Genomic DNA, 26039 nt, shown 5'->3' with positions numbered 1-26039 from the left:
GATGAAAGTGAGATAAAACTCATGGCCAGGTTAAGTGCTGCATGTCAAAAGCATACCTGTTTGAATGCCGAGCACACACAGATGAATGTCTGTCAATCAAAACATAATACTGCTCCTTGGGGAGCCTAGAGCAAGGCCCCTCCATCTGGGGGACAAGTGTTACAGTGAAGCTTGAGGTGATGCATTGTCGTGTTACTTAGTGCAGACTGTACAAGGTACTCAAGGTAATTACATTAAACCCTTCTAATCAGAAATCCAATTCAGAGATGTCATGCGGTCGAGGCTGGCTTCCTCACAGATCTGTGGGCGGACTGAAGAGCCCATTGTGTCATTTATCCTGAGTTGAGCAATCAATGTTTGGCAATGGTAGCTCTGGGAAATTATTGGCTAGACTTTGCAAGAAAAGAATTAACTAGTAGTACATATACTTAGAAAGCCTGTTGCCTGTGGACAGCAGAGATTATAGGACAGACTTTCAGAATATAACAAGTGGTAAGATTATTGACCTCAGGGCAGACTGGGGGGCTGCTGCTAGTGTGGATGTCATTTGATTTAGTCTGCATAATCAAAATGTCAATACATCTGAGGGTGTCCGAGTGAATTACTGCACTGGTACTGGCTGTGGATTGATGTGTGCGTTTCTTCCCCAGATCTCTTTGTAATGTAGTCATCATCCATTGTTAGAAGGTGTTGCCTTGTAATCCTGTCAGAGCGGATATGGTCTGTAGCACAGCTTTCTTTAGCAAATTTGAGCCTGTGTTGGTTGTAATGTCATCATATAGAAAGGGATGTGTGTTATTCAGACTCCACTATATTCCACTGAATTACAAGTACATTAACTTATATGTGTGTAATAGAACTTTAAGTTGGTTTATAAACAGCCAGTTAACAGCAATGGTGTTATAGCAGCATATTAGGTCTTATTGCTGTGGATAAGGTCAATAATAACTAGCTGGTTATTATATAGGCTGGAACCACAGCCTGTACAGAAGAATGCTCCGATCTAATTGGCTTCATTTCTCTTTTCTGAAGGTGTGTTGTTTGTGTGTTTTCATTGGATTTGTGGTGTTCTTGCTCTGGAATGGGCCACATGTCAAGACTTGCTGTGTTTGTGAAACCAGGCAGTTGTATGGCTCTGCTCTGCGGAATGTCAGCTTTCCCAGGAGGCTGCATCCCAGCGGTTGCCACGGGATAGACACTGACCCTTGCATGTTTAATACTGTCGCCGCCCCAATTGTTTGCTCTTTGGTGCTTTTTTAAAACCAAAACGAGTTGGAGAGGACTTCCTCGAGTAGTAAGGTCATGGTGGAACCTTCGTAGCTCTGGGTGCACTGGTAGCTGTAGCTTGGTTGATGCAGAAGTAAGCTTGAAGAGTTGATACTGCTTTTTTGGAATCCATACTGTGGCCTATTTTAGGGTATACATTTGCTGTTTGATCTCAATGCCACAGTTTTTACTAGGGTCCTGGGGCTTGTTTTGATCTCCATGGTCTACAGGAAGCGCTCTTTACTAGCACTTCCTGGCCCAGGTTGTTTAAACACAGCCAGCTGCTGTGGTCAGGCCAGAGGTAAGCCAAGTGTGTGGCAGGGAGAGTGCCTGGCTGCTGAGGGGAAATTAACTGAGGAATGCATGGAGTTCTGGACAGATGCACTGAGAGCATAGCCAGATGAGGGCTCCTCTCCCAGCTTCACAGCCACGTCCTTTGTGCCTCTGACAAAACGCAGAATGATGTCTTTTCATATTCACATCATGCAGTCTCTAAAGACCATTCCAGGCCTTTTCTGTACTTTTCAGTTTCACAAAGCCGATTGAGCTGTCATTTGGATAGAACCGGACCTCCTATTTAGAGCAGCCCACTCATGCAGACCGCTTCCTATATACTAGATTGAAACAAGCAGGGCTTTTGCAACACTTGGTGATAAAGATCACTTTTGATTCTCTGTAGCATGCTTTTCAAAATGCTAGCAAGGGAAGCATTTCTATCAATGTGATGGCTTGCTTAGCATTTTAAGTGGCTTGGGCACCAGTCCAGATCAGTCCATCCCATTTCACCCCAGGCAGACCCGTGCTGTCAGACTGGTGTCAGCTGCAACAACTAACACATACTGTCCTTTTAAAAACAAAGTTCCCTGTTGCTGTGGTCTGTTTGGATCTGTGTACATGTCAAAATCACTGAGTGTGAAGGTGCACTGTAGGACTGTATGTGTCTGCAGATGACAGGCTTACAGTGGGAATGCAACACCCTCACTCCTCAGCTGCTTCTTGTAGTAGCAAACTGTCTCGCTCTGTGCTGCTGGTGCAGGAAGTGTTAACATGGCAGTTCCTATGACTTGTACAGCAACGTCAAGAGCCTCACATCATTCTTAGGTACAGTAGGTAAAACAGGCAAACAGCAGACCTGGCATTCACACTTCATCAACTGTTGACCTCTGAACTGAAAGGAACTATAGCTGGTGCAGCCCAGGGAGGAGCAGTGGTGGCTGGGAAATCTAACACCACCATGTTTGCATTCCTGGAGCATTTGTGTTTGTGATGCTCCACTCTGCATCGTATGTTTACAGCCCATGTTTGTGTAGTCTGAGAAAGCAGGCAGAAAGGTACTTAGCACCAGTGATGGATTCCACCTACTGTGTATGGGGGGGCAGAAATGGCAAATATAGTGTCCTTTCCATGCAGCATTTAGCCTTCTTTACTTTAACCTAATGATGGTAGACTAAAATAGCTTTAATCCAAGTGGGTCAGGGTTTTTTCTGATTAGTTTGCAGAGAACACGGCTGCCTCGGAGTTGTCTGAAATAGAACTGATGTCTTTCACGCATGCCAAGCAGCACTGACAATAACAATGATTTTAATAGCACTAGTCATAATAAAGTGCTCAGCAGTTAAAACACACAATCCTTTTTTCATTCTTTGGCTTCTTAGAAAAAATCAGTATCATTTACAGTTTGAGTCTCACTGTGATTTGTCCATTAGAAGAAACAGTTCCTGGTTCCTGCTTGTTTATGAGAACTCGTTGTTTTTTAACAGTAAACAGTATAAGGAGAAATGGAAAAGAGAAGGCTGCTGAGGTTGTGTGTGCTGTCTTTTTTTAAAGCCATTTATAGGCAGAGATACCACTAAGACCAGAGACATCAGGCCCAGTCTCTCGTCCTGTGCTGGCCTACATATACAGTATTAGCTGGGCGTTAGCGGCCCCCAACCCACACACTTTAGTCCGTCTGGCCTGCCGGCTGGTATCTTCTGTTCTCTCTCACTACTGTCATTGCCCACCTGCTGGGCGTACGCCAACCTCCCCTCCACCTCTAGACTCCAGACATGTTGTACTCTGGGCTACAGTAATGGCTCTGCCCTCAATATGTTCACAAAAAACAAATTAGCCCAGAGAGAGAAACTAGAGCTTTTTAAAATGAGCTCCTGTTTCTCTCTCTGTTTTGGTAAACAATATAAACGATATATAATATATTCTGGACTAGAATAGCGTTAGCAGATTGGCAACAAACTGATTGTGGAACACACCTTCTTTCATATTTATATATACAGCATATTTTAGTTTTTATGGTCACAACTTAAAGAATTATTTTTGCTAATTTTATAAGCTAATTGAGAAGCATTCCATAAAATCTTGAACAAATGCAAACTAGATAACACTGAATTCATGTACTATTTCTAGAAATGAATTATTATCAAGACTGAAAATAACAGCCCAGCCATCCAGCAAGATTTTAGCTGGAAGTGATCAGTTCACTATTTTTAAGCACCATACTCAGTGGATGCTGGTGTGTAGATGTGCAGTGGCACCTACAGTGAAATAGTGTGAGAAATGCCAGGTTGTTGGAAAACAAGCTGTGTTCACCTTCTTCTCTCACCCCATCTCCTGTCTCTTATCTGCTATATTCAGTGCACCTATTCGTGCTGCCACCAGTGCTTTTCATGCTCATTATTTTGCCTCTGCTGGAGCCCACTGGACGGCTCTCACTGTGGGCATACACAGTTTATCCACACCTCCTGCTGCAACACAGTTGTTCTGTGAAATGCTTACAATGCCTTTGAACCTTGTGGATTCAGTCAGGCTTAAGGTTGTGCTTATTACAACTGAACTTTCAAATGAGCCACCATGTCATTGTGTTCATTCCAGTCATTTCTGGTGCATTTGTATGGAGCTCGAACAGGGACAAAGAAAAGTAAAACTGAAAAAGAAAACGCTGGCATTGAAACATTTGAAGGGCTCACTCTGTCTCCATACATTTAGAGCTTTTTGGAGCTTTGAGCTGTTTAAAGTAGCACTAAAACAAGATCATTACATTCTACTAGCTTTGTTTAAATGTGTTTTATTTGTTTGAGGACTGCTCACCTCAAAAATTCAACTTTTTTTCTTTTTTTAAACTGCCTTGTATGCCATGCCAGCAGTGTGGCTCTGTGGGGACAGTGTTGATGGGTTGGTTGTTTGGTTCAGACAGAAATATCAACAACTATTGTGCCGAGAAATTCTCTGCAGACATTTGTGGCTCCCACTGTGTTTGGTTATCCCCTGACTTTCATCCAGCTGCGTACAAGTGGTTGAGTTTCTGTTTTTAAGTTCTTTTTCAGGGCATTTTAGTCTTTATTGGATTAAGTTGGTTGTGGAGAAGTGGATAGGAAACAAGGGAGACTTCTGTGACAGATGTCAGTGGTCGGGGTGTGCTGCCTGGGGTACGTGGTGTGTTGTGCCATAACGATCTCACTACGGGGCGCCCCAAGTGGTTTATTTTCTGATAAGTTTGTTTCTAATTAATTATTTGATGTTATAAAAATGGGTGTGCTTTGGATAATGAGTCAGCTTTAACTGGCATCCTGATAACCTTGGCTTCACTTCTGGTCACTGCTGCACAGAATCTGGGTGCAAAATGTGTCCCAAAAGGAACATGAATGGATTTTGGCTTCATTTGTGCATAGAAGTGGTGACGTATCATCCGCCTTTATGGTCAGAAACGTTAATCCACACATTCAAGGAATTATCTTGTCAAGTAGTTTTAAGACATGTTAGTCGGCTGAAGCCTTGTTATAACAGTGCCATAGATTTAAACTCTGTTACAGAATTGATTTGAATACTTCTTTAGGCCTATAAAGGGTGTTGTATGCTTTTGATGTTGTACTGTATTTAACACCCTTCATGACGAGTGTGTACTACTTTCTCACAGCTGTATGTCTTTGGTCCTGGAGGACACTAGCAGGTACGTCAGTCTCTCTCTGCTGACGAGAAGATTCTCCATTTGGCTGTTAGGCACCGGGACATCTGGTTTCAGCACCCGCCAGCAGTGTGTATAATTGAGCCCCACTTCCCTGACAGTGGCTGACATGTGCCAAGCACTGCTGGGCTCAGTGCCCTGGGCCAGACTAATCCCTGGCAGTGTGGTCGCACCGCTAATAGGCTGGGGGACAAATCTGTGTATTTGACACTGGGTTCACACCCACCTGGGTTATTATTTGCTTAAATGCACTACTGAATTTTGCCTTGGCTTTTCCCCAGGGCTTCATAAATAAACATGTAAGAATAATGAACATCATGACTTTTGATTCCCCTGGAATTATTGTGGGCTTTTGACATATGGGTGAAACTTACTTACAGTCAGCATACGGTGTGGTTTACATTCACAATAAAGATGTGATTTAATCTAAATGACTAATACATTCAGCTAACTGAGTTGGCAGTTTAATCACTGTGTGAGAGTGAATGATAAAAACTTTACCTGAGCATCTTCTGTTCTGTGCATTTGATAACTAAGCTCCATGACGTTTAGGCTCAGTGGAGATGTAGGTTTAATTCTACATCAAACTGACCATCTGTTTAAAATGCCTTCTGTATGTGTGACTACCACCAGCAGACTAATGCAGTGAATACAGGAAGGACAGACAATATTATTATCCTTCCTCCTTTCATACTGGCCAGACTTTGTACAATACAGAACTACAGCCCCATAGAGTCTTTTTCAAATTTCAGCCTCATCCCGCTGATATTCCCTCGGGGGAAATAAGGATTAGCTCGGCCTTTCAAACAGGAATTCCTCAGTCAGTTCCCATGAATGTGCCCCCCTTCCCAAACCAAATCAGCTCTGTTTTGCCCATTCCTCTGCTCCGCCCTCAGTTAGGTCGGTTGTGAGCCGTAGTAAGAGGATGCAGTGGGTTGTCGAGCACCACTCTGACTCATGCTGCCAAAACGCTCAGAGGAAGTAACACTTGGATTGCTACTACTGGCAGCTCTGCTTATAATAAATGTGTAGTGAAGAAAATGAGTAGACTTCTTCTTTAGTCTAGATTATCTATACAGTGGATGACTAAGAGTATGAGAGGAGAGTTTTGCAGTCTGTCCCACAGTGTTCTCTTCTAGGGTAACGTTCCTATTGTAAATGGCCCAATGTTCACTTGCATGACACGACAATCAGTGCATTAAAATCACACGGCCATGATAATTATGTGCTCAGTGCCTTCGTGCATCACTCAGGTAATCATTACTGCTCTTGTGTCTGATTTTGTTAGGTCGTCCATTCATAGCTGCTGCTCTGTTCATGTTTATGTTGATTTGCTTATGGGGTTTTCACTGTAAGCCATTACATAACTCTTTTATCTAGGACAATAACCTGAGGTCTGTTTCTGTCTCATTTTCCCCTTTTTGATACTGGTTCTGGAAGAATGGGCGGGAAGTGTGCATGTGTGATCCCTTTAGAAGTGAAGATATCCTAACTCACACATTCCCTCCCTTTTTTTTTTTGATAAACAAAATTTCCTCCTCCACATTTTCCCACTAGTATTTCCTCCCTGCACCCCGTGCTTCTGATGTCTCATATCTTCATGGCTGCCTGACTTGTATGATAAGATCCAGAAAGCCCGCTATAAGAAATAAGCAGCTTAGGTTTAGGACTGGAAGAGTTGTGCGTCCCTGTGTGTCTGTGCTCCGTCAGGCTCATTGTTCTGCAGGCTGTGGATCCCTCCAAGATACTTGCTTAATGAGATGGCTCTGACTGTGTAATTGCAGGCTGCTCTGAGAGCTATTATGGGAGATGTATTTTGGAAAGGGGGGGGCAAAACAGCCATTACTGCAACAAAACTGAGCCACGTTTGAAGCAAAGTCACACAGTTGCATTGAAGCTGAGGGGGCTGAGCTTCCTGCCTCCACATCTTCTACACACTTATTATATCATGGATCAAATCATATTGTGTCTGTGAGTGTGTTTAACTGCTGGAGCTGGTGCTTTTCTTCTTCATGGGAGAAGTCTCTCCCAAGGCTTCATTCATAGAAGTAATTTGCTTGGATCAGAAATACAGTAGTAATATATATGAAGATATCAACTGTCAGATCAGTAGCTTGCATTGGTTTTTAATCTGTTCTCTATAAAGTTTAAAAAGATTTCTCATTCTCTTTTCTCTAAATTCCCTTTTTCATTTATGATTGGTTCCTTGTGAAACCCAAATGTTATGCTCACATTCTGTCTGTATGGCAAATGACTGTGGGCTCAGATATTTGCTTTGCACATGACTTATTTAGGATGTGTTGAGGTCTTTCAGAGAGCCTCATATTCCAGTGCTGGCACTGTATCTCACCAGACATCCTTCAGCTTCTTAAACAACTCCCTCCATCCCTCTCTGCTGCCCCGTCTGTCGCCCTCTTCTTTCCTTCTCACCACAGCGCTCTTTGCAAATTAAAAGAAACAACCCGATCTGAGCTGGCAGCTGAGTTCAGCTCAAGTGAACGAGTGTGTTAGGATAATGCTGACCTACACTTAATGCCTTCGGTGGTTTTTGGCTTCATCCCATCTTTGTTAGTTGTTTACTATACTGTAAAACGGTGTCTGTTCTATAGGATTTGCCCTGCAGTAATCAGGCTTGGGTTGCACAGCTACTGTAAACTAAAGATAATTAGCTCGTCTCAGCTGCTGCTCAGTGTTGATAGTATTTCTTTTCCTTCCGGGTTTTCTGGTTTGATGCTGCTGCTGCTGGCCCTGTGCTGCTGCTTCTTCATTTCTGTTGTTGCACATGTTTGTCAAGAGAGAGAATGCATGTGTGTAATCCCCGCACATGTGTGTATGTGGGGCTGGGCTTGTGTGGTGCGAGATGCTGTTAAGAGATTTGTTTGGTGTGTGTGTGCTGTTTTGCGGAAGCCTAATAACAATTCTTTCTACTTTTAACAGTATTTGGAGAGGCCCCAATGTGAACTGTGTGGACAGCACTGGATACACCCCTCTCCACCATGCTGCCCTTAATGGACACAGGTAGTGATCGGTGATAAATAACTTTGGGAATTGGGAGAAATGCCTGTGCTATAGCCTGTTTCTCTGTTTATGCTCTACATTAAACGAGTCCTACTTGTACAGACAGTTGTCCCGCTGGGAAGATAAAGCTATTGATTGGCTGTTTTCTAAGGCCTTCAGTAGTTAATGGTCTGGTTTGTACTCGTGGTGTATTCTGACCTACCCTGAATCATCTGCAGCCAGGTGGTGGAGGCGCTGCTACGAAACGAGGCCTTAACCAACATTGCTGACAACAAAGGCTGCTACCCTCTCCATCTGGCTGCCTGGAAGGGAGATGAACATATCGTCAGACTGCTCATTCACCAAGGACCTTCACATCCCAGACTCAACGAGCAGGTCAGACACTGCATTTTCTATTCTTCTGTGTGTGTTGTGGTTTTCTGGGCTCACTCTTACAGTTCCAGTTTTGGTTTTTCTCACACAGTTACCATACTGATAATAGCATGAGGTAGGAGATGACACTAAACACTCAACAGAATTGCTGATCTCTAGTAGCTCCACACTTCTAATATCAACTATAGGAAGGTGATCGGTTTTATTTTTGGTAATGAAGCCAGTTTTAGCAACAGAATACACCTGCACATACTGTATCTTCATGTCAAGTCCTAGTTTGGCATGGCATGATCTGTATTTGAATGAGATAAATGCCTAAAGAATGTGACGTTAACCTCAGTGCATCATGACCTTTACTGTGCTTTGACGCCATGCTAGTGCGAGAAGTGCCTGTTTTATCCTAACCATTTTAACAGTTTTAACTCATATGTTTGCTTACTGCCCAGACTGGCATCATCTCTGGCCTGTCCTGCTCAGGATGAGGAGAAATGACCCGTTATGAGAATCACAAATCAGAACTATTAATTTGTATCTAACAACAAGCCGTGTTTAGTTGTAACTAAGCCGTCAACTGGACACACAAACAGGTCTCATTCTGTGTTATTTCTCCCTGCCTGTTCATGACATCTGATTGTTCATTAACTCAGCTCTACTTTTTTTCTATTTTTTATTCAGTTTGAGTCGTTTGTGAACATCATTCATTTGTTCATTGCTTGTCTGAACCAAAGCCATCGGCCTACTGTATCTTCTCTTCCTCCCTCCCAGAGCTCAGTAGACCATAAAGAGTTCAAACGCTGTGGGCCCTTTGACCCCTATATTAATGCCAAGGTGTGTACACAGCGCTGCTGAAACATCATTTCCTTTTGAAGTGCTTCTTTGCTTTACTGCTTTGTTGGCTTGCTATACTTGGGCTTGTGTTGTTGCTGCTGCAGAGATATGGCGAGTTTGCTTTGAATTTTCAATCTTTGCTTATGATTTCTATCATTTAAATCTTGTGTTTAACATAAATAGCATTACAACATGCCACTGTTACACTACAACTACACTGTTACACATTACAGTACTCTTGTACCAGACTTCTGAGCAGATGAAAATGCCCTAAAAAAGTAAATGCCTGTCCCCCGTGGGTTGCAGTATGTGATTTGTCAGTCTCTCTGTGTTAGTTTTTTTTCTTATGAGAATGCAGAATTGATTTAAAAACTGGTGTGATATGAAACCTGGGGCAGTGCAGTTGTTGGCATCATGCAGCCAGCTGTAAGAGAAAATTCTCACCAGCACATTATCAGTTAAAGCAACAACAATCAGTACATATTAAAAAATCAACAATGGAAACTTGAAAGATGGACTAACTTGCAGGAAGTCTTCTATCAAACCTTCCACCAACAAACTCAGGCACTGGTGAAACAATAAAATATGTATAAATGTCTAAACTCATTCAGCTACTGGAGAAAACAGTAAAACCCACTGGGAACAGGAACAGACCAGGAAGATGAACCCAGCTTTTACTCTTTATCTCTCATTTATGTGACTTTTCTGGAATACTTGCAGTCCATCCGACTTCTTTATGTTTCACTTTGAGCACCACCCTCATCTGCCCGGGGAAGCCTCACTCAAGGCCCGTCTACAGGAGGAGGAGCTGCAGTTGACAGTGTCACCCTCACAGTTAGACCAGTGAGCAGTGAGAACACATCGGCTGCTCCATGATTACATTTTCTGGAAATCCTGACCGGCCTGTAGATGAAGCTGGACGCTACTTTTGAACATTGTCACATTTCCCCCGGACTAATCTTCTTAGTGTTTTGATGGGAAATCTGGCTTTATTTAATGCTGCTATACCTACAGTATATTAGATGTGAATTTTTCTGCAGTGTTTCTGTGTATCTGAGCCTTTTTATCTGTTCAGTCTTGAATCTCATATAGTTGAGATTGTAAATGTCTTGTTGTAAATGCACTCGGGACAGTTTGGGGACCATTAGCCTGAATAACTGATGCTGTGTTATGAATAAATCAAAAAATGTGGAAGCTCTAGCCCTGGTTGTGGTCATGGTTGATGGCCTCATGTGACTGAGTGGCCAGGAGGAGGGGAGGTTTTCAGTGTAGCAGCCCTGTTACATCAGCATCAGACACATTTTCATGCCATAGTTGTCCGAGTGAGTGTGTAAATAGGTTTATTTGCCCTCATCCTCCCTCTTCTCCCACCTCCCAGTTTGTCCTTGTGAGTTCTTGAAGGGATTTGTTGGGTTTTTCTAAATAGTAGTAGTAGCGGTGGTTAAGTCTAGACCTTACTATATAAAGTGTCCTCAGATGATGTCTGTTGTGATTTAGTGCTATACAAACAGAATAGAATTTAATTGAATGTGGCTGAGGAGAGGAAGAGGTGGGGCGTTGTCATAGTAACAGTGTGATGGCGTATTGGTCGTACGTGGTGGTGAGTTCAGAGTGAGCTAGCCAGACATGAAAGGGGTTGTGGGGAGGGGGCTCAAAGAAGCCAACCACAGTAATGTTTATTCATTAAACATCGGTGCCATCGCCCACTGATGGCGTCCTTGTTGGGCCGGCCACTTTGATGATGGGTTTGGGGCTGCAAGGAATGAATATGTTGGTTATAGATAAGTCTGGCAGTTATCCCCAGCTTGACTGGTTGTTCCAAAAAGGTAAACTCAGTCGATTGTCCTTCTTAATAGCTGGAACCAGAGAAAGTGTTACCTTTTTGATTGAAAAACTACCCAAAACATGAATCAATCATCCAGATCAACTAAGTGATCAATTGTTTGCCATTTCCCAAGAAAAACCTCCAATTATGTGGTTCCAGTTTTAATGTGAGGACTTTTCTCACATTGAATATCCCTTTTGATTTCTGTTGCTGATAGGATGAAAAAAAGGGCCTTTAAAATATCAGCTTAGACAATAAGACATGTGGGGGAACATTTTTCACTATTTTCTAACGTTTAAATCAAATGATTATTCCAAAGGCGATGAATAAATTCAATGAAAATAAAATATGCTGAGATGAGTTCCTGGGGCTCAGGCTCAGATGTTCAGGCACTCTGCCATGAACTCAGACCCATCATGTACTGCACATTACCCCGGGCAACCTCAAGCACAATAAAACTGATGCTCGAGAATATCTGAACAAAAGACATTTAATAAAAACGGAGGCAAAATATCTTACCATGGTCTGATATAAGCTTATACTGAGTCTTCCTGTCAGGGTTGGTGTGCATAGGGAAATGTTTCTCATGGCAGACACCACACCCACAATGTTCCATCTAATTAATCATTAAACCTGTTCTTGCTTATATCTTGATTGACACATACCTTTATATTTATATTTCTTAGGACTTGGTCACCTCATTATCATGTGGAGCAGAGTTTCTTCTCCTCAGGGCAAAATGTTCATAGTCTGCCAGCATGTTAATTTATCCCCTCCGTCTTCCACTGAAGTGTCCAGCATTTCTTTCAGCCACCACCTCCCCCGCCCCCACCCCCCCGACATATTGTCAAGGGGACATATTGTTATTTAACAGAAGGAACAGGGTTTCTCCATTGTCATACATTCACATTTCGGGTGTGCCTTCTCTGTCAGCTGGAGCCAGCTGTTACTGGAGGAGGAGAGATTCACAGCGGAAAATGTATCTGCTGCAAGATCTTAAAGGCTTTTAAATTATGTATTTGTGTTTGAAAGGTGTGTCCCATTTAATCAAGTGGAATAAAAATGAGCTAACTAATCTTTCCTGTAAAAAGGGAGGGAGAAGGCCACAGTATGGAGAATTACAGCCAGTGGCTGGGAGCCATTTAGACATTCATCTCATTACAGGACTGCAAGGCCTGTTTACTCTGGAATGCACAACAGTGTCCAAATCAAAATCCATTATTAGAGTCAGCACTTATGTTACGGTTTCTGTGCTTTTAATGGAAAGAGCACAGGCAGTTCAGATCGAGCATTCACAAAGAAGCACTAGACCGTTATTTTAATTATTTTTTGCCTATAAAATATCCGTTAAAAAATCCTCAACACAGTTTCTCAGACAACAAGGTGACATCCTTCAGACTGGTGATCCTAAACCCAAAAGTATTCAGGTGGTGATTTTTACTTGATAAATGACTTAAAGTAATAAATTCTTGTCAGAGTTTTTGTTGGTTAATTTTCTGTCAACCCACTAATCAATAATCGACTATGTTTAGCACTAGAAAATACAGAAAGATACAAAACATTGGTAACATCTTGATTTGATTTGATTTGATTTGATTTATTCTTTTAAAGCATGTAAAGACAGCTGATATGACAACACACATAATTTTACACATATCCAACAAATGCTAATCCAATATCAATGTGCTTATACCTAGTACATGCTTGAATGGAGTAGGAAGAAGTCAGACTTATCCAGTCCTACCCCATGACATCATCTTACATCATTGGTTTGCAAGCAGTATCTCTACATAATATAATATACAGTAATATACTAAAGAATTATTACATAGTGTTAACATTCATACACCACACCCACAATGTTCCATCTAATTAATCATTAAGCCTGTTCTTGCATATATCTTGATTGACACATACCTTTATATTTATGTTTAAACTCGTCAATTCTATCACTATTTTTTATGTCCACACTTAAATTATTCCATAGTTTTACCCCACTTATGGAAATACAAAATCTTACTGATCATTTGTGCATTTGTCGGCATCTGTAACTCATTCTGTGGGCATCCATATGGTGAGGCTTACACAGATGAATGATAATATGGTAAAACAAAATTATATCATCAATATTTTCATGCAAGTTCTTGACAATAAATAGATTATAAACAATAAACAGACACTTAAAATGTCTGTAGCTCTGCTTTATATTTATTACAGTTGATACAGTGCTTATAAATGCTAAATAGGGGCATTGACATCATGAAATTTTAGTCAAGCCAACCTTTGTTGATCACTCACAAAGAGAAAATGGTGAGGAAATCCTCTTTTGTGTGTGTGTGTGAGATCCATGAATTGTATGAACGCACAGAAACTATAGTGGGATTTCAGATTGTGACAGTGGACGGGGGCGTGCAGCGAACATCTGGCACACTAGCTGCAGCAGCGGCTCAGCCCACTCCTCCTCCACCACCCGCTACTACTACTACTACTACTACTACCAGGGGCCAGGGTGACGTAACCACTGCCTCGCTTCACTGCCAGCCAGCACATCACATGATAGAGGCTGCTAGTCAAACCGTGTCCCCACACCCTCAGAATCTTCTGCAGTGTGAAAACACAATATCCAGATCTTAAAAAAACTTAGAAAAATGAACTGGACTATATTTTTTAGGTCGAAGATGTTTCACCTCTCATTCAAGAGGCTTCAGCAGTTCTCTACCAGTTCTAAAAAACCTAGTCCAGTTGATTTTTCTAAGTTCTTTAAGTTTACTATGACCTGGATGACTGACAATCTCCAGATGTTCTTGGTCAGGCCAGGGTTTATCAGTAACACCAGACCTCAGTGCAGATCTTAATCACTTCTTGTTTGACATGCACTCAGGTCTAAATCAGGATCAGGTTCTGTGTTGTCTGCAGCCCCACACTAAAGACAGGATTTTCATAAACACATGTCTGTCCAAGACGTTGTGGCTGTGCCATATTAAGTCTAATCTCCTTCCCAGTGAGGCCGCTAGTCATTGGTGTCATTTTGCGTAACAGCCAGAGCTCTGTCTTGTTAGCACTTGATTGTTTGTCTGCTCATGTCGTTTGGTGGAGATAGAGCTGATCCCTAGATACTGTTTTCACACTGGAACTCACTGAGTCCTTACGTAGCACAGTAAGTCTGTAGCAGTGGAAATCAAAATTTAGTTTAAGTGTTTTGAAATAGCTTTGCTGCTGGACCATGTGCTAAATAGAGTTTCAAAATACAGGTTATACTTTTATACTTTGCTTTACACCGTGATTTTAATCTTTTTAATGGCTTTAATGACTGAATGTTTTTTGTCTTGTAGTATGGCAGGTGAGTATCAAACAATATGACTCATGTACCTGGAGATTGATTTTTAAGAATGTTTCAAGTGCAACATGCTAAATTTACTCCCTGGGTCTTAGTGCTGACAGGAATAGTGGCTCTCAGTGTGCAAAACCTGTCATATATGCAGATAATTATAAGTTTGTGTGTACTTAACAAACTTATGTAGCAACACCTAGTATTTCAAAATATCACATTTTTAACTACAGTTGCACTGAATATTGAAATAAGAGATAAAGAGTAAAGGTTGGGTCCATAATCTGGTCTGTCTTCAGTGCGATAGACTTTTATACCCAGTAGGTGAGTAGATTATGTAATGAGCCTCTATTTAAAAAATATAATCAAAACCCAAGTGAGTGAGGTGATTAGCATCAGTGTCTGTCCATTACTTATCACTTGTTGCACTCCTGTGACAAAAGCATTGATGTTCCAGTAATACGCACGTTAAAAATGTTGAGAGTTTCCTGTTTTGGATCCTTTGTGTAAAGCTTTGTATGGCTTATTTGGATTTATACTGAGTCAACAGACCTGCATGTTTGAGGAAGTAAGCATGCTAATGTGAAAACAGACAGTGAAAACTGAAGTGATTTTGGTTTACTTTTCAGAGAAAGGCTGTTTTAGTTTTTCCCCCTGCTTTAGTTCACCTAAGACATTTTTTTTCCTCAGCCAGTCTCACTGCCCCTTCTTTGAATAAGCAGGTGTCGTTTTGTTTCTCGACGCTCCACCTCCTCTCTCTCTCTCGGCTGAAGCTGTGACCTGCTTTGGCAGTATAGTACAATACTCACGTTCTTTCTCCCTGTCCCGCTCTGTCCCTCTAACAATGAAGGAGAGGCAGTAGCCTACCTGCTGGTCCCACCTGGGGCAAGGTCCTTGTGAAAGCCTCAGTGAAGAGGCGACGGACACCTGCCTAAAACTGCCCTGTTGCCCTCTTCCACCCTACATTCTGTCTTCAGTGGCACAGCTGGCGTGTTCCTCTGGGAATCGCCGAACCTGGCATCATGCATGTCCATGTGGGGGTCTCTCCTGCCAGCTGTCAGCCCTTTCTAGGTGGCTGCTTGTGTCTGGAATGGCTGACTCTCAGAGCGCGTGGTTCTATAATAGCAGGCATTTTCTGCCACACCCATCTGTACACAGTATTCGAATAAAGCCACAGAACTGTAGGGTTATTCAGGCTTTATTTGTTTGCAGTTCTGTCACACCTGGAGACATTGAGAGCGGTGGTTAAATCTTTTCCTCTCTGCCACACTATTATTTTCTACTCTTGGCAGGAGTTTAAATGTTTTATGTTTTTGTCTGTAGTGCTGCTCCCACATTTCTCGACACAACAGAGCAGGACTGGCTTAATTTCGACTATCCATGTTGTCATTGTGTGATGGTAGTTTGACCTGGTCCTGAGAATACTCCCATGGCGTCCTGTCAGTTCCGCTCCTGGATTGCAGGGTTTGCCCCCTGCAGGCTGTTCATGGTAGGAGTCACCAACAGTCTGGCTCCAGACTTTATTAGGCATTGATCTGTGAGTCATTAGATCCAATAAGTAGCACTTACTGGGTTTACTTTGTAATTACTACATTAAATTGTTAGATCTGCCTGTATATTAGCATGTTTTCCTGCAGTTATGATTTTTTTTATTCTTTCAAACATGTAACGACAGTCAATATGTCAACACACATAATTTCACACATATCCACAAATGCATTATCAATTAGCTTATACCTAGTACATGCTTGAACGGAGTAGGAAGAAGTCAGACTTATCTAGTCTTACCCCATAACATCATCTTACCATCATTGGTTTGCAAGCAGTATCTCTACATAGATAATTCACTTCTACACCACGCTAGTGATATACTAAAAAATATTACAGATTGTTAACATTCTTACATAATGACATACTTTGATAATCATCTTCTACACCAAACAAGTAGAGATATTACACAGTGTTAATTTATTGTCACGGGGACATTAACATAATTGTTTTGCTTTCTGTTACTGGCATGTGGCCCTTCGCTCTCTGTCACAGTGCAGGCTGATGTGCACCTCAGTCAGATAACTGTCAGATTCTTTGTTTCAATCTGTGGAAATGTCAAACTCTTCTTACACATGAGATCTCACATCATCCTAGCTATTGGTGTGCTCCTGAGGGAGCAATAGAGAGAGAGTTGTGAGAGGCCATCTTGACAGGACAGTATTAATGGGCCATGACTTTTTGTAACTATACTACACCATTGCCATTCTGACCTCTTGTTCAAATGACTCATGTCTCTGCTAATTCCCCACCTGCCTGGACACCTCTGTCCCTCTACTTGCTCCCTGCAGCCCTGGCACCGCCATCCTCAACACCTGTCTGCATTAGTCCATGCATGTTTGCCAGTTCTCCACCCCAGCCCCCTTTCCCAGGCTTCACCATGGATGATGCTTTACGTTATCTATGAATGTGTTAATGTGGCAGGCTCTATGCTCTGACTCCCAGTGACTCACTGGGTCACCTGTTATTACTTCTTTACAGACATGATTCAACCAATGTCTTTTGTTCTCTTTTAATAGATCTACATTGTTTCCTGTATCTATGGAGCCATTTTCCAATGCTGCTTCTCACCTGTGTATCTGCCCCCAATAGAACAATGATAATGAGACGCCGCTGCACTGTGCTGCCCAGTACGGCCACTCCCAGGTGGTGCAGCTGCTGCTGGAGGAGCTGACGGACCCCACCATGAGGAACAACAAGTTTGAGACCCCACTGGACCTGGCGGCGCTTTACGGCCGCCTGGAGGTAGTCAAACTGCTGCTCAGTGCCCACCCCAACTTGCTGAGTTGTAACACCAAGAAGCACACGCCGCTGCACCTGGCCTCTCGGAACGGACACCTGTCTGTGGTGGAGGTGCTACTGGATGCTGGCATGGACATCAACTATGAGGTGTGCTTTACAATATACACTGTACAGTTTACAGTATATAGGCAGTATGTGTGTGAAACTAATAGCTTCTGTTTTCATGTGTTTCCTACTGTACTGTCATGGCCCAAATCATGTTGGCTAATGTAATCTGTTCTTGCAGCACTTCCTCTTGCTACTTCCTACTAAAGCTATGAGATTAAGTGTAAAAATCTTAAGCTCTCAGTTTACAAAGAAACTGCTGTGGTATCAAAGCAGGGGAAGCCATGCTCCCCCTGGTGGGCCCTGTGACTCTAGTTTTGTACCAAACTGTGTCATCCATCTGTCTGGAAAGACTTTTTCCTTTACTCCATCCTCCCTTCTTCAGAATTAAGGATTTGAAGTCTGTCCTTTGGGACTTCACAGGTTTCAGTTAGCATGTCACTGTGAGCCAGAAAATGATCTGCTTTGATTCCTCAGCCACACAGTTGTCGTTAGAGAAGTGGACTGATGAACACGTGGGTGACGGAACAGACAGCTGGCAATAGGAGAAGAAATAAAACTGGAGCTTTAATTTTCATAATAATCATATTTGTGGGTGTTTGTTGTCCCTTGGTCTCAACTGTTTATGTGCTTCTGGGTCTTTATGCTTCTGTTTTCAGACAGAGAAAGGCAGCGCTCTCCATGAAGCAGCCTTGTTTGGGAAGAGAAACGTGGTACAGAAACTTCTCAGTGCAGGTCAGACCTCAGTGCCAAGAAGCAACATTTGAATCACTATCTGCTCTTAACACAGCTTCAGTGAGATGCATTTGCAAAAGTGCACACATTACACTTAGCTGTTGTATGTACTGACTGTTCCTGTTGTCATTCATCAGGTGTCGATGTAAACATCGTCGACCAGAAGGGCCTGACAGCGCTGGACACTGTCAAGGACATGCCCTCCCAGAAGAGCAGAGAGATAGCTGCTCTCATTTTAGGTACAGACAGGGAGCTGTAGTAGGAAGTATCCTTGGGATTTCACATTGACCAGCTGTGATACAATCTCCTGATTGTATGTTGCAGGTCACATGAGTGGAAAACATGACATTGCCCTTCCCCCTCCACCAATCCCTCCACCTCAGGAGAGTCCCAGCCCACGGAAAAAGGGTAGGATTAAGTTGGGTGTCTGTACTATAGTAGCGGCAGTTCAGTCAGCAGGTTAGACAAGCAACACTGAGCAGTTCAATGCAGAATATTTTTTCCAGTCTTGTTAGTCTGTGCATCTGCGTTTTGACCTGTATTATAGGTGATCTGGAGAAGGTGAGTGAGTTGATCTCAGGGCTGGCCCCACGGCCTGAGGAGGAGAGTCCATATGAGGCTCTGTATGAGGCTACCTCTTGCCACTCTCTGGACAGCCTGACCAGTGGCAAGTCATCGGACAGAGACTCTGGACGGCCGGATAGCGAAGCTGGCAAGGTCAGCAGCAGTTGAACTGAAACCCACACTCAAGCTCAAACATACACACTCGGTGAGATTTGTTACAGGGTTTTATAGGCGATGAAACACAGATGTCCCACTAGAGGGTGATAGTGGTCTTCTCTATACATGACTGTGCCGCAGTAACCCTCCAGCTTCAAACTTCATGCGATACAGAGGGGGTTTGTAATGGAAAAAATGAGCAATAACAATATATTTATTTCATCTTATATTCCTTATCATTTACAGAAAGATCGCCTGTTCCACTTATCACATCCTGGTGCTGGTCATGAAGAACATGTGAGGTCAGAGGTGAGGAGCTAAGATTGTAAAGCCAGGTGAAATTTTTACCATCTAACACCACAGATTCTCACATGCACTGTTTTAAGGCCTTCATGGAAGGTCGCGGGGACAGCCTCTAAAATTCAGAGGTTGGACATGGTTTGTTAGCACAGTGACACAGAGGCTGTTGGGAAATAAAGCCAGTGTTTTGCATAAAAAGATGAAAAGTAAAGTGGAAGAGGACTGAAGACACAATCAGAGGACCTGTCTGATTTAAAATGTCACTGACGCTAAAGTAACATTAGGGCGGTTAAGTCATACATTTTTCAGGTTTTCCTCATTGAAGGAGACACTTGGATCACAGAATGTAACATTCCAAATCATCCGTGCATTTCATTTCCTTGTTCACCTTCGAACCTTAACTCTCTTCTTGCTTCTGTACCTTTTTTTTCTGCAGGCTCTATATACTAATAGCAGTATTGATGAGAAAGGCAGGCTGGTGGAGGAGGAGGAGGAGGAGAAGGAGGAGGAGGAGGATCACACTTATGAGTTGTTGGTGACTGCACAAACCAAAGTCCCACCACCCAGCAAGGAGGCCCACTCCCATAAAGGTAATAGAATAATCCGGTGTGAGATAATTGTAATTGGTAGGGATGTAATGATATTTGTAATTTCTCAATATCACAAAATGTTTCAATAATGTCATGGGAATTTTATATACATTATACAAAAACAAATGATCAAAAAAAAGCTGATTTATTATTTAGTAAAGGACATTTTTCTTTATTTCCCCCCATTTTTTAAATATTGTGAAAAGCCTTGTATCACAGACTTTATTGTGGCGATATCGTATCGTTACATCCCTAGTAATTAGGTGAAAATGTGTATTTTTCCTGTTGCATTATGTTTTTTTGATTTTAAGAGATGTTTCTGGATGAACTTCATACTTTGCTGCTTTGTGTAGAAGTGACTTCCCTTTCCTGGCTGGGCCTTGGATGATTTCATAATAGTGCTTAAAGCTACAGATCAGTGAGAGAGGCCACACGGTGTACATGATTAGGCTTCCTTAGTTGTTTCTGGTGATTGGCACTGCATGTAATTGTATTAAATGGGATTGAATTAAGGGGTCGTTTTGATCCCTAGCTGTCGATGATGTTTTAAAACCACTCCCTCAGGCCTTCCAGCTCAGTCAGCTTCACTAGCACCATGAGAGAACACCGCTGAGTTTTATCGCTGATGTCATCGTACAACCCTCCAGCTTCAAACTTCATGCGATACAGAGGGGGTTTGTAATGGAAAAAATGAGCAATAACAATATATTTATTTCATCTTATATTCCTTATCATTTACAGAAAGATCGCCTGTTCCACTTATCACATCCTGGTGCTGGTCATGAAGAACATGTGAGGTCAGAGGTGAGGAGCTAAGATTGTAAAGCCAGGTGAAATTTTTACCATCTAACACCACAGATTCTCACATGCACTGTTTTAAGGCCTTCATGGAAGGTCGCGGGGACAGCCTCTAAAATTCAGAGGTTGGACATGGTTTGTTAGCACAGTGACACAGAGGCTGTTGGGAAATAAAGCCAGTGTTTTGCATAAAAAGATGAAAAGTAAAGTGGAAGAGGACTGAAGACACAATCAGAGGACCTGTCTGATTTAAAATGTCACTGACGCTAAAGTAACATTAGGGCGGTTAAGTCATACATTTTTCAGGTTTTCCTCATTGAAGGAGACACTTGGATCACAGAATGTAACATTCCAAATCATCCGTGCATTTCATTTCCTTGTTCACCTTCGAACCTTAACTCTCTTCTTGCTTCTGTACCTTTTTTTTCTGCAGGCTCTATATACTAATAGCAGTATTGATGAGAAAGGCAGGCTGGTGGAGGAGGAGGAGGAGGAGAAGGAGGAGGAGGAGGATCACACTTATGAGTTGTTGGTGACTGCACAAACCAAAGTCCCACCACCCAGCAAGGAGGCCCACTCCCATAAAGGTAATAGAATAATCCGGTGTGAGATAATTGTAATTGGTAGGGATGTAATGATATTTGTAATTTCTCAATATCACAAAATGTTTCAATAATGTCATGGGAATTTTATATACATTATACAAAAACAAATGAGCAAAAAAAAGCTGATTTATTATTTAGTAAAGGACATTTTTCTTTATTTCCCCCCATTTTTTAAATATTGTGAAAAGCCTTGTATCACAGACTTTATTGTGGCGATATCGTATCGTTACATCCCTAGTAATTAGGTGAAAATGTGTATTTTTCCTGTTGCATTATGTTTTTTTGATTTTAAGAGATGTTTCTGGATGAACTTCATACTTTGCTGCTTTGTGTAGAAGTGACTTCCCTTTCCTGGCTGGGCCTTGGATGATTTCATAATAGTGCTTAAAGCTACAGATCAGTGAGAGAGGCCACACGGTGTACATGATTAGGCTTCCTTAGTTGTTTCTGGTGATTGGCACTGCATGTAATTGTATTAAATGGGATTGAATTAAGGGGTCGTTTTGATCCCTAGCTGTCGATGATGTTTTAAAACCACTCCCTCAGGCCTTCCAGCTCAGTCAGCTTCACTAGCACCATCAGAGAACACCGCTGAGTTTAATCGCTGATGCCATCGTACACCCATGTATATGAATGATGGTGTTAGAAAAAAGAGATTCTTTAATGTTTTTCATCTTCTTCTCTTCAGCTTGACAGAAATGTTAAATGAATTTCCATTTGTTTTAAAACGGCGTCATCACGTCGGCACGCCTAGTGCAGTTTAAATGACAGGGAGATTAATTTCAAGTCTGTTATGAACTGTAGCTGCAGAACATCGTCCTGCATAATACATGATTTTATTACATACATCACTTTCACGTTCCCTTAGCAGAATGTCTCTCTTGTCTGTCAGAGCAGCAGTAGATTGTCTGTTGAGTGATTGAATTCTGAATGGACCAAGATCATCTTTCATCCGTCCTGACACTTCTGTGTTCTGTCTCCTTAGATGAGAATACCACTCCACACTCTTCCAACAGTGTCCTACCTGAGGTATCTGTGATGTTCTTATTTTCACCCTTCTCATTATTACATCTTTACCCCTGCGTCAGGCAACATGTTCAGTGCCCCAGTCTCTTTTTTAATGCCTGTCAGTTTCCAGATGTAAGTGTAAGTTGTACAAGAACTTTTCTTTAAACACCTAAGAGCAGTTTTTCATCTGAAGTTTGAATTGCATAATTGGAGCATGACTGTATGACCATAGATAATGGAAATGACTCAGTCATATGTCAGCAGAAGACAGAAGTAGTCTTAAACTGGCTCTTAAAAATGGGTGTTGTAAAACTCCCTGCTCTATTTATATCCTACTTTAATATCTTTTCATATTTGTCGTACAGTCGGGAAGCGTCTATTGGATTTGTGTGCTCCTCAGCTGCCTAATCATAATAAACGAACAGCATAGTGTCCTCTGTAATATACACTGCTCAAAAAAATAAAGGGAACACAAAGATAAGACATTCAACTATGTTGTGTTCCCTTTTTTTTTGAGCAGTATACATCTTCTGAGCTGAGTAACATCCTGTGTGAGATATGCAAACCCGCCACCGTCACTGTAATGCAGAAGCATCTTCATTTCATGTTAGGCTCGCTGGATAATCAGCTGGGATATTAATTGACTGACTGGGTCAAGCTTTAGCAGCTATTAATATGACTGCCTGCCAGCACAGGAAATGTTTGATTGTCAGACTCTTTTCTCTTCTTCTCTGTCCTACTTTAGTGTAAACCTACTGCTCCGAATGACCTCAGAGCCCCAGGCAAGGCGAAAGACACTCTGCATCCTCCTGGACGGGTGGGCACACAGGCACCCCGAGGTGAGTTTGACCACAGTGCTCAGATTTTAGTAACCTAATAAGGAACAACTGCTGCTGCTGGCAATGCAGTGGGGGCAAGAAACACACCAGACCTGAAAAGCACAGAACAAGCATGTCAATGAAATGGGAGAAATGCATTTGAGTTCGCCGGCTGAGATGGGCTGGCTTGGATTAACGCTGCGAAGGAATGTGCCTGATTGGCATTCTCAACCGGCAGAGCAGATTTGGCTAGTCGGGAGCAGGCTGATTGACATTGCATAGCAACTGAGCAAGACTCATTTCACTGCCAGTATGAAACAGGATTCTCGATCAGATTGTGACATTTCTATCTCATATCTGCTTAGAGCAGGATATGCTACGTCATCCAGCCACGCGCACAGTTGAGGTGAGGATTTTTGCTGATGCACATACAGATGCTTTTATTTAATAATTATTTTTGGAGCATGTTTTCAAAAGGAACTGTAGAAGGAAGCATAGTAGGGAATCTGATCTGGCAGTGCTGATTACAGCAGGAGCTGGCTGGTTTTTCTTATTTTTGAGGATCTTGTTTAATATTTTGCATTAGAAGTTATTCTATCTAATGCATTTTTCACACATGAACTCTGGACTATGTCCACAGAATCAGGCCTGGACTTTGTACAGAGTTGTTTGTTCACACATGTAGCACACAACGGGTGTGTCAGACCTGGGTAGAGCGCGCAGGAGTCGGGACATGACATGGTCACGTAGCCAGTTTGTAATTTGGTCGGAAACAACCAAGTCTCTTGCCATTCTTTAAATTTTGCCACGGCTCTTAACAACAGAAGCTCCAGAATCTCGTGTCTTCACTTAGATATTTTTGTTGGCGTCTTCACTGTAAATGGCCTTTTTCCCCCACCATTAAATTTCTTCCTGTTTTTACTCCAGTTACATGATTGAATGTCATCATCACGTCCACGTCCGCTCTGACGATAACTTGCTGTATTCTCACATGGGCTCACGCTAGTTCACTCGGACATTACACGGACTTTGTACTCTGGAGCTGGCAGAGTAAAGTCTGCTATGGTCCGGGTCAGCTGACTCGGACATTTGCATCAGAGTTCCAGTGCATGTTTGAAAGGGGCATGTAAGGAATGTTTGCACTAACTTCAGATCTAACTTAACACATCTATCAAACGTGAACTTGTTTGAACTTAATGCAACTTGGCACAAATGGAAAGTGGAGAAGGAATCCTTTTCTTCTTTGAGACATCTTGATACAACTAATGAGATTCTGCAGAAACCCTCAGATTATTAACTCCAATGAGCATAAACATGAAATTGTGGTTCAGTGTGTGACAAAAGCAACACTTGCATTTGGGGAACATGTTTTGCCAAAGGACTCAAGGAGAAATGAGCCAGTTTGACAGAGATTGTTAAAAAGTTGATGATGGTGGGAGCAGGGGAAATGTGAGACACTTCTAAAAGCATCGAAGACCCATTATTTAGGTTTTCTTTGCTTATGGTCTTTAGTTACTCTAAAGTTATATTCTCCTTTCCCTTTTTTAAAGCCACAGAAACCACAACATTGGCTACAAATAAGAACATTTCATCATTTTTCTTGTCCTTTCTCTTTTTGCACATCAGCCAGTTAAACATTTGGTTCCCTGTTTTGTGTGTTACATCAACCAGGACAGCGGGCTGAGCCTAAATGTTAAGTTCTGCATATGTGGCTGTGGTTTTCATTATGACTCAGTTGATCTGATTTTGGCATTAAAGAAGCATTAAAGTCTGTCTTTATCTTGTACTTGCTGCTTATTTAAGACATAGCCACAGTTCAGTTTGACAGTCATCCATTACTTTCTTCACATTGGATGTGAAACTTTGACAGTTTGATCTCTCTTATGCCAAAAAGCAGTAGTGGAAGTAGTACTCCGATTGTTTACTTAAGTAAAAGTGGCAATACCACAGTGTACTCATGCAGAATGGCACAGCTCCCATTAAAGTGTATCATGTTATTGGATTGTAATTATTGTTGAATTATTGTGATCATCACATTTACTTTGAACAAAACCACTCATGTAAAGTACAGGTTGCTCAAAATTGTACTTAAGTCCAGTACTTGAGTAAATGTACGTAGTTACTTTCCACCTCACTCTATGGTTCAACTAAGGCTTTGTTTCAGGAACGTACAGTTTGTATCGCTGTCATGAGCTGCAGTGCAACAGAGGAGCTGCAACAGTTGTGTGTTGAGGTGATAAAGACAGAAAGCACCTGTTTGGCAACCTCCTCCATGTTATGTGAGCAGTGAGCATAAAATTAACCCCTAATGTCCAGGAGTACTCCCTTAACCAGATGTCTGTTTGCGTTCATTTTTTTTTTTTTGTCAGTGGCTGTTAATGATAGTCTGACTCATGCATTTGGTTTCCTTCTACATAATGTTATGCGTATGTGTATGAATATGACGAGATACTGGCTCTCAGGAGAGAGACTTTTGTTCTGTATTGACCCATACTGTCAATAGAGGTATTTGTTTACTTGCTGCACTGCTGTAAATGTGCACATATTAATATGATGGCTTTTAGTTTGCGATTGATTTTCTGCACTATATGACCCATAGTTAAAATGAGTTTGAATCTTCAACACAAACAGAGCAGAGCATGAATTAACTCCAGACTCTGCTGACGGTGGAGTGACAGTCAGCACAAGTGCTGCAGTGTCTGCTGCACAAACATGACATCATTAGTGAGATATGCAGTTCACGCTGCCAAATGAAATAGACATCCCGCCTCTTTGGTGACCTCGCTGATCTGTAAGAGCCGCAGTAACACGGGATCGTGCCTTTGCGCATTTTCCACCACACTGCAGAACTACGAGCATGGGTTGTGGCGGTCTCGGCAAGAGTTAACACCATGTGAGGATGTTGGAACCACACTGATGTGCTCATAGGGCGTTCATAATGACCTGCTGCCAAGGAGAGGGTGGGTGTTTGGCTG

At 42.1% G+C, this 26039-nt stretch overlaps 1 protein-coding gene across 1 annotated transcript in view; it reads left to right on the top strand.

Moving 5' to 3' along the window:
* LOC109966064 (ankyrin repeat and SAM domain-containing protein 1A) overlaps window positions 1–26039 on the top strand; it is a 59567-nt gene that overhangs the window by 1936 nt on the left and 31592 nt on the right. The window contains 13 exon segments of the mRNA XM_020610642.1: window positions 8162–8242; window positions 8461–8617; window positions 17236–17532; window positions 18150–18225; window positions 18363–18464; window positions 18550–18633; window positions 18773–18942; window positions 19192–19254; window positions 19682–19864; window positions 20577–20639; window positions 21067–21220; window positions 22224–22267; window positions 22992–23085. Of these exon segments, the coding sequence (XP_020466298.1) occupies window positions 8162–8242; window positions 8461–8617; window positions 17236–17532; window positions 18150–18225; window positions 18363–18464; window positions 18550–18633; window positions 18773–18942; window positions 19192–19254; window positions 19682–19864; window positions 20577–20639; window positions 21067–21220; window positions 22224–22267; window positions 22992–23085 (1568 nt within the window).

The sequence above is a fragment of the Monopterus albus genome, unplaced genomic scaffold (genome assembly GCF_001952655.1).
Source record: "Monopterus albus unplaced genomic scaffold, M_albus_1.0 scaffold106.1, whole genome shotgun sequence".
NCBI classification, from domain to species: Eukaryota; Metazoa; Chordata; class Actinopteri; order Synbranchiformes; family Synbranchidae; genus Monopterus; species Monopterus albus.
This window is presented reverse-complemented; position numbering and strand designations above follow the sequence as displayed.